Source organism: Magnolia sinica, chromosome 17, assembly GCF_029962835.1.
Source record: "Magnolia sinica isolate HGM2019 chromosome 17, MsV1, whole genome shotgun sequence".
Taxonomy (NCBI): domain Eukaryota; kingdom Viridiplantae; phylum Streptophyta; class Magnoliopsida; order Magnoliales; family Magnoliaceae; genus Magnolia; species Magnolia sinica.
In genome coordinates, this window is record NC_080589.1 from 71,928,434 (window position 1) to 71,937,052 (window position 8,619).

The window sequence follows — 8,619 nt, forward strand, 5'->3', positions numbered from 1 at the left end:
TAACTACTTCTTTCATATTTGAATTTAGTCTATGTTGTGGTTGTCGTGAGGTCTTCACATTATCCTCAAGATGAATGTGGTGAGTACAAATTAAAGGATCAATTCCCTTGAGGTCCTCAATCGACCATCCAAGGGCTCCTTTGTGCTCAATGAGAGTAGAGATGAGTATACTCTCCTGTTCTTACTCAAGGTAGGAAGAAATCACCACTGGGTATGTCTCATCTTCACCTAAATAGACATATTTCAAATCAGAGGGTAAAGATTTTAGGTCAAGCTTTGGTGCCTTGAGGTTAGACGGTAAAGGCACTACATCAGTTTTGGGCAATTCTTCGAATTGTGGCCTCCGCCGGTTAACTTCCGATACGGTATCTAGCATGGTCCCCATCTCCCTAATCATGTCATCATCAAAATCATTGGAGTGGGCCAGGCACGTCTCTAAAGGGTCAGAGGATAAGGTCAGAAGTATTCTATCTTCCACGAAAGAATCAATTAGGTTAATATCGTGGGAATTGTCTTCATCCTCTAACTGTTTGCCTGTGTTGAAAAGGATATTAAACTCTAATGTCATATTCTCGAAAGACATACTTATGACTCCATTCCTGCAATTAATGATTGCGTTTGAAGTGGCAAGGAATGAGCGACCAAGAATGATGGAAATTTAAGTACTCATGTCCATGATGGGTTGAGTATCCAGGACGATAAAATCTACTGGGTAATAGAATTTGTTAACCTAGACCAACACATCCTCGATTATCCCTCTCGGTACACGAACTGAGCAATCGGTAAGTTGTAATGTGGTTCGGGTGGGTTTCAATTCACCCAAACATAGTTGTTTGTAGACCGAGTAAGGAATTAGATTTACGCTTGTCCTAAGTCAAGAAGTGCATGCTTAATCCGGGAGTTTCCAATTACACAAGTGATGGTTGGGCTACCGGGATCTTCATATTTCTGTGGCATATCTTGCTTTAGGATGACACTCACTTTTTCAGTTAAAAAGATTTTTTTTGAATATTTTGCCGTCTTTTGGTCGTACATAGGTCTTTCAGAAATTTGACATATGAAGGTATTTGTTTAACCACATCCAATAGAGGGATATTGACCTTCACTTGTTTCAGCACTTCTAGAATGTCCTGAGAGTTAGAGAGAGGTTTTGGTCAACTATCCGTTGGGAAAATGGAGGAATTGGCTTGCCTTGAGGTTCCGGTTCTAACTCTTGTGGGGCATGACTAGATCTATCATTGTTGTCCTCTTACGGGTCCTTAGGCTTTTCAACCATAACTGGAATGGTTTTGTCAATGGTCTTCCCACTCCTAAGAGTGGTGATAGATTTAGCTTACTCCATCTTATTTGAAGAGCTCGCTAACTTCATATTGCGGTTTTAGATTGGGAAGAGGTTGAGCTGGAAGGCTCCCTTTATTACCAATCGCACTTTTAGTCTTAAGTCCTTGTATGGCATTTATGAGGTCTTGAAAGACTTGTAGCATACCTTGATTGAAAAGCTCTTGATTTTGAAGATGCATTAAAACCTGATCCTCTTGAGGTTTCCCTTAATGTGAAATTTGGTTAGGGAATCCTTGAGGTGTAGCAGTTTGTCCGTTTCTCCAATTAAAGTTTGGATGATTTCTCCAGCTGGGATTGTACTTATTAGAGGTGGGCCCACTGAAAGGTTTTTAGTTATAATTATTCATGGCATTGGATTGCTTATTCAATACCTCTTGAAAGGCAGGTATTGTTGGACAATTTTCAGTTGTGTGAATGTTGCAAGCACAAATACCGCAAACAATTTCCTTAGCCTTATCCTTCTTTAATTCCATGGCCTCAAGTCTTCTGGTGAGATTAGCCACTTTAACATTGATATCATCATCCTCTCTTAGGAGATACATTCTGCTCCTCTCCTTGGATTGAGTCGGCCTAGACATGGTGCTTGATTTTGGGGAGATGTCCCATGATTGTGTGTTTTCAGCAAGCTTATCAAAGTAGTCCCACACATCATCGACATTTTTATTTATGAATTCTCCATTGCACATTGTCTCGACCAATTGGTGTATGGGAGATGTCAGTCCATCATAGAAAAAATTCGTGATGTGCCATGTTTCAAAACCGTGTTGTGGACATGAACTGATAAGATCCTCGAACCGCTCCCAACATTGGAAGAATGTTTCATCTTCCTTTTGGGCGAAGTTCATGATCAACTTTTTAAGGGTATTCGTCTTATGGTATGGGAAAATTTTCTTTATGAACTCCCTTGTCATGTCATTCCATCTACCAATAGATCAAGGACGTAGTGAATGCAACCACGTCTTAGCTTTCTCTTTCAAAGAAAAAGGAAAGAGTTTCAGCCTGACTGTGTCACCGGACATGTTTAGAAAGTATAGAGTGGCTATAATCTCATCAAACTCTTTCAAGTGTAGGTACGGATTTTCAGATTCAAGCCCATAAAATTTTGGAAGGAGTTGGATCTCCCCTGGCTTGATATCCATATGTCCCGTATTTTTTAGAAAAACCATGCATGAGGGTGTACTCACCCCCGTTAGTTGTAGATAATCTCACAAAGTACGAGGCAGGAGTGATTGATGCACCTCATTCTCATCCTGGACTTCCTCAACCCTAGGTTGAGGTTGTCTTCCTCGATTGATTTGCAGCTATAACTTCAATTAACTCTGAGGATCTTGAGTAGTGTCTAATCCTGTAATGGATAGATAACCCCTCAACCAATCCTCCTTCACTCAAAAGACATCGAGTATTGTCACGGACCCACTTGGGCATGAAACACTCTTAGCCCTCAATTTCAGATTCTAACCTAAACTTAAAAGAAAGAAGGGAAATAGAAATCTTAAAATAGAAAGAGAGAGGGAATTAGAAAGAAGTTACCAAATTAGAAGTTCTTAAATTAAGATCCTGCAAAACAAAACAAAACAAGTCAGTTTCTAAAAAAAAATAAATCTAAAATTAGAAAGTAGTTTCTAAAAACAGAAAAAGAAAATTTCTAAACCTAGAATTAGAAAGCTTAGTTTCTAAAATAATTCAGAAAAATCTTAATATAAAAATAGAAAGTGAAAAAATCCTAATCTTAACCTAATTCCAAAACTAGCTAATCTTAGAAAAACACAACCATTAATCCCCAGCAACGGTGTCAAAAACTTGTTCACAACCCCAAGTGTAGGGTCACGATGCAGCAATAATCTTTGTGAGACCGAGGTCGAATCCACAGGGACTAAACTTGTGTGTCTTCTGAAAGTAACCAGAACTAGAACTAGAATATGATGTAAACCTAAATTTGAAATATTTGAGAAAGTGATTTGAATAAGGTAATTAAAACTTATAAATTTAAAGGTGGTAATTAGGGTACCAAGGATCCACTTGTAGTAATTGGGAGGACACAACTAGAATCATAGTCCTATCCTATCCAATTGGTAAGAAAAGATTTGTTAGATCTTTAAACTTCTCATAGATCTAATCATCAATGGATGAGAGTTGTGAGAATTTGGAAGTGATTCTATCACCTAAGCATGCCCAGGAAACAATGGCTCACAATAAGATATACCAATCTCTTAACCAAATATAAGAGAATTATGAAGATTAGAAAGGATTCCGTCACTTAACCATGCCCATGGGACGATGGTGAACAACAAGATTTTCTAATTTTACAATCTCAATTCAGGAAAAGAAGATATTTCAAGCTATCGTAGATATATTGTAATTTGTCACAACAAACCATTAAAAACTAAAAATATTCCTTCATAATCAAACTAGCATCCAAGAGAGTTCAACAAAACATGAATCAAAACAAAGCAAACATCCCAATCACACTACAAGCTTCACTTCTTAGCCCTAACTAAGAGGTTTAGCTAACCATAAACATGATTGAACTAGAAACTCTTAAACAAAAAATCAACTAAAGAAGAGGAATTAAACTCCCGAATGGCGGCTCCAACCTTTTGTTCCACTCCACAAACCCTAGAAGATGCCCAGGAACATCCTAGGGACCCCTATTTATAGTTTTGCAACTCCAACTTTCTCATCGAGTTGAAAAAAATCCAAAAGTCGCCTCAAATTTACGCAGTTCGTGTGTTGTCTGCATAACCTTAGACTGGTCGAGGACAACCTTCGACTGGTCGAGGATGACTGGAATTTAAAGGATTTTATCGCTGGAGTTCGAGTCGAGGAATCTTTAACTAGTTGAGGAGGAACCTTCGACTGGTTGAAGGAGGGCTTAGAGTAGTCGAAGAAGACAGATTTTTAAGGTTCCTTTTCTTCACTTCAAGTCTTCAATGCTCTCCATTCCTCACTTAGTTTTCTCGAATCTTTGGCATGTGAATTCTTCATTCTTGGTTTCATAAGATCCATCCTTGGCTTTGGTAATTCTTGAGCGTTAAATCCATGCTTTTAACATCCTTTTCAATCCAAGCTTTTAAATTCACCTTGCAAGATAAACATGATTAAAATAGAACATTAATCATTATCATGTTCATAAAATCAAGTAATAAATGGGGTCCAATATGCAATATTTTACCCTTAACACCTACACCAAGTAGGCGGAGATGGTTGTGGAGTGTTCGTGTTGAAGTTCATGGACTTATTGTGTAATAGTTTGGCACTAAAATTTAAACCTGTAACTTTAATAAAAATACATTTATTCTTTTATATGTCGTAAAGTTTAGAGCGACCATTCATTACATGAAGCAAATAATATAGTGGGTGACGTCGTGAAGTTTAGAGGGACTATTTTATTCGACTGTCTGCAAATGCACAACATTCATTTTGATATCATATTCTTCGGTGTTGTATTTGTAATCTTATGTATTTTATCTGCTAGCTCTTTACATGTAATATTATTGATCACTACAACACATTTCAAAACTCCGCCCTTTAACGATAATCTTCCTTCTTATTTATATACAAACTCCCTATCATAAAAGCATAGGATGTGCCAAAGATCCATGATTTACAATTGTGGTGACTTGAAATTGTCAGAGTTCCTAAAATAAAATATAAAAGGTAGTTTACTGCATGTATAAAAACATTACATAACAAAAGCTTCTAGGGTATTCCAACCTATAAGGACTAGTAATGTGAAAATTTGGGGTCTCAGATTGTGTTTCAAACGCTGAAAGGGGTTGCAGATCGCAATTCTCTTATCTCATTACAAATAGAAAACGAGTCTCGATTTGTAGTTCAAAGCTTGTAAAATGAGCCTTAGGTCGTGGATCTCACTGAACGGTTCTCAATTTACAGTTAACGATAATGGTTCGGGTTCAATGGTCTTGGTTTGTAGTTCTCAGGTAAGTTCACGGTTAAGGTTTGGTTCACGGTTCACAGTTATAACCTACTTATACCTATTTCAGAGTCTCAGTTTGTAGTTTATGTTGTTTTGCTCAAGGTCTTAGTTTACAGTTCACAACACTTACTGGTATGCTGTTTTGGGGTTCTAGTTCTCAATTGCTACGGTTTTAGGGGCCTCGAGTATGACGTTCAGTGCAAACGAGATTTGTAAGTACCTTTCTTCTTCCTTGTTTCGTAGATATGATGCTCGAAACACCGGTGATAGGTTATTACAATGACTTTTTCGGAGAAAATCCTACCAAAAAGACAATAGCAAGGACTCTTTTTCAAAGCTGGAGATGCATTCCAACTGTTGTGAGAACATTGAGGGAACATCGGAATTTTGCAGAGTGAGAACGTCAGAATGATAACACTGAAAGGACAATGAGGGTCTCTCAAAGCTTTTCTCTTGTTCCCTCTCAAAACTACAATTGGACTTGGGAAGGGTGTACATGTAATTGAAAGGTGGGGCCTACTTAACTTCCGTTCCTCATCGTGTGTGGGATGCACCATAGGCTTCGACAGCTATCCATGCCTTTCATTCGTTTTTCGTTATAATGTAAGGCTATGGACTGAAGAATCGGCTAAGTCCAATCCTCAGGTGGACCACAGATCACAAAACACCATAGATTGCCAAACCACCGTTACTAAGTGTGAGTCAATGGGCCTTTCTCATCATGTCAAAAAACTTATAGTGCGATGATATAACACCCTAAACTTTTCAATACCTGAGTATTGAAAGTTCTTTAGTGTTACCTTGAAATTTAACTTAATATATATGTACTTGTATACGATACCAATCTAGCTATCTTAACCTTACATCTATTCTCCAACGTGAATCTGATTATTAAGAATGATCTTCATCTATGGATCAAGCCATCCGGCCATTGATTTTAAGACAAGATCATCATATTTCCAAGTATTTCCACTTGTCTATCATAACTAACTGTTCAGCCAACTATCCACGATAGGTAAAGATATCTAACCGTCGACTTTAAGTTTGGACTACTCGATCATAGTAAACTAACTACCTGATATCTGCATCCACTCGTACACATATCAAATTGAGATTCTGATCTGTTCATTTTGTTCACCACCTATGAATATGCTTAACCCACCATCAAAATTATAATCTGAGAAACTTACACATGTGAACAAGTTACTTGAATCTAATGATATACATGTTCTACCTATTGATCACTCCAAAAACCCACTTTGTGTCCATCCGTTTACGAAACTGATCGTACGTGCACTTACATACAGCGTCAAAGTACTAAGCATAAAGTTTTTCTATTTTTAGCAAGTCATCTAACCATCCATCATTCTTAGATCCGCCAAATGGGCCACCCAAATATTAAGATAAACCGATCATCATAAAGATATTAGGGTATAGGTTCGAATTACCTGGTAACTTGTCAATTAGATGTGCACAAATATTATTTTGAATTATGGAGTGTGTTAGCCATTAAAAGAGAATCTTGATCATCCTCGGGGGATCAGGGCCAAAACTTAATCGGTTGAGAGATATTGAGAAATAAGGATTAGTGGTGAAGTTTCACTTCTTTTGAATGGTATAGTAGGGTGGTACTAATGGCAGAAGTTGCTAATAGGGAGAAGGGCAAATTAGTGACTATGAACCCAAATTTTGTTTACACAGTATCGTGCATGAGAAATCCACGGACATTTTGCGTGTGAGTTTCACACACAAGTCTTTGCAATGTGTGTGGCCCACCTAAAACTTGGATTTGCCTCATATTTGGACTTATACTCCAACACGACCTAGAAAAATGGATAGATGGTTCGGATCTTCTCATAGATGTCACAGTGGACCCCACATGATGGAGCAGCCATCCAAAACTAACATACTGGATAAGAGTTGTGCGGATGAACTGTTCAACGTATGAACGTCAACTCCTTGCTTCCCTCATACCGAATCATCACGACAAATCTCAACCTTCCAATCAGGACCATTGACCCTTTGAACGATCAAGACAATCCCATTAAAGATTTGGAAACTGAAAATATTTCTCCAACCAACCTTCCGATTTCTTCCTTCCGTCTTTCTTCCGGAAACAACAAATCTCTAAAATCCTTATCAGAACCCATTAAGAAAACACATCAGTGAGAATGTTTGAAAACCACCACACGTTTTAGTGGTGAGAGTTTTTCATATATACATATATATATACATTTATATATTGTATAATGTAGTAAGTATACATAAATGTTGATTACAAAATCAATGGAGAGAATTAGCTAAACAAACTCCTGTAATTGAGGGTCAATGGATGCACGTATGGAAGGCATTAAAGTAGAGGATCCTCAACACCCCCAGCAAGCTGAGCATCAGATTGGAACAGACGTGGAGCTTGGATTGGAAAAATTGAAAGAGAGGCCTAGGCACACTTTTGGTGAAGATATCGGCAACCTGTAAGTGAGGGCACATACTGTGTGCGAAGTGTGCCAGTGACAACAAGTTCGCGAAGAAAGTGGCAGTCTAACTCAACATGCTTTGCCTGCTTGTGAGAAACGGGGTTGGAGCTTAAAAAAATGGCACTTTTGTTGTCACATAATAGAAGAGGTTGCTGTGGAAGAGAAACTTTGAGGTCATGAAGGAGATGGCGTGAGCCAAAGAATTTCGGTGGCAGTGAGAGCAAGGGCACGATACTCAGACTCATAGTTGGAGCGAGAAACAGTAGGTTGCTTCTTGGCACTCCAGGAAACCAAATTGTCACCAAGGTAAATAGAATAACCAGAGGTAGAGCGACGAGCATCAGGACATCCTGCCCAGTCGGCATCAGAGTAAGCAACTAAAGCACCAGGAGCAACAGATGGATGAAAAGTGAGGCCAAAATGTAGTGTGCCCTTAACATAGCGAAGAATGCACTTGACAGCAAGAAAGTAGTCTTTAGTCGGAGAGTGTAGAAATTGACTGACAAAGTTTACAGCGTGAGCAATATCGGGACGCGTGATAGTCAAATACTGGAGAGCACCAACAAGAGATCGGTAAAGAGTGGGATCCGAAAACATAGCACCATTAGAAGACAGGTGTTGGGAAACAACCATGGGGGTGTGAACAGGCTTGCTGTTAAGTAACTGAGCTCGCGTGAGAATGTGCCGCACATATTTTAGCTGACTGATAAAAAGACCATCAGTGGTGGATGTAGCTTCAAGACCAAGAAAGTAACTGAGAGAACTCAAATTCTTAGTAGCGAACTTAGAATTGAGCTTACAAGTAAAGTTGTCAAGAAGAGAGGAGTTGTTGCTTGTAATAATGATGTCGTGAACATAAAAAAG

At 38.5% G+C, this 8,619-nt stretch overlaps 1 protein-coding gene and 1 non-coding gene across 2 annotated transcripts; one reads left to right on the forward strand and one right to left on the reverse strand.

The window, feature by feature from the left end:
* Window positions 1–2,097: 2,097 nt before the first annotated feature.
* LOC131232093 (small nucleolar RNA R71) lies at window positions 2,098–2,204 on the forward strand. The gene has a single exon (XR_009164696.1). It is a non-coding gene; the product is annotated as a small nucleolar RNA R71 (small nucleolar RNA).
* A 5,725-nt stretch (window positions 2,205–7,929) lies between these two features.
* Window positions 7,930–8,388, reverse strand: LOC131230627 (uncharacterized mitochondrial protein AtMg00810-like). Its single transcript, XM_058226520.1, has one exon. It carries the CDS (start codon window positions 8,386–8,388, stop codon window positions 7,930–7,932), a length of 459 nt encoding a protein of 152 aa, XP_058082503.1.
* Window positions 8,389–8,619: the final 231 nt, after the last annotated feature.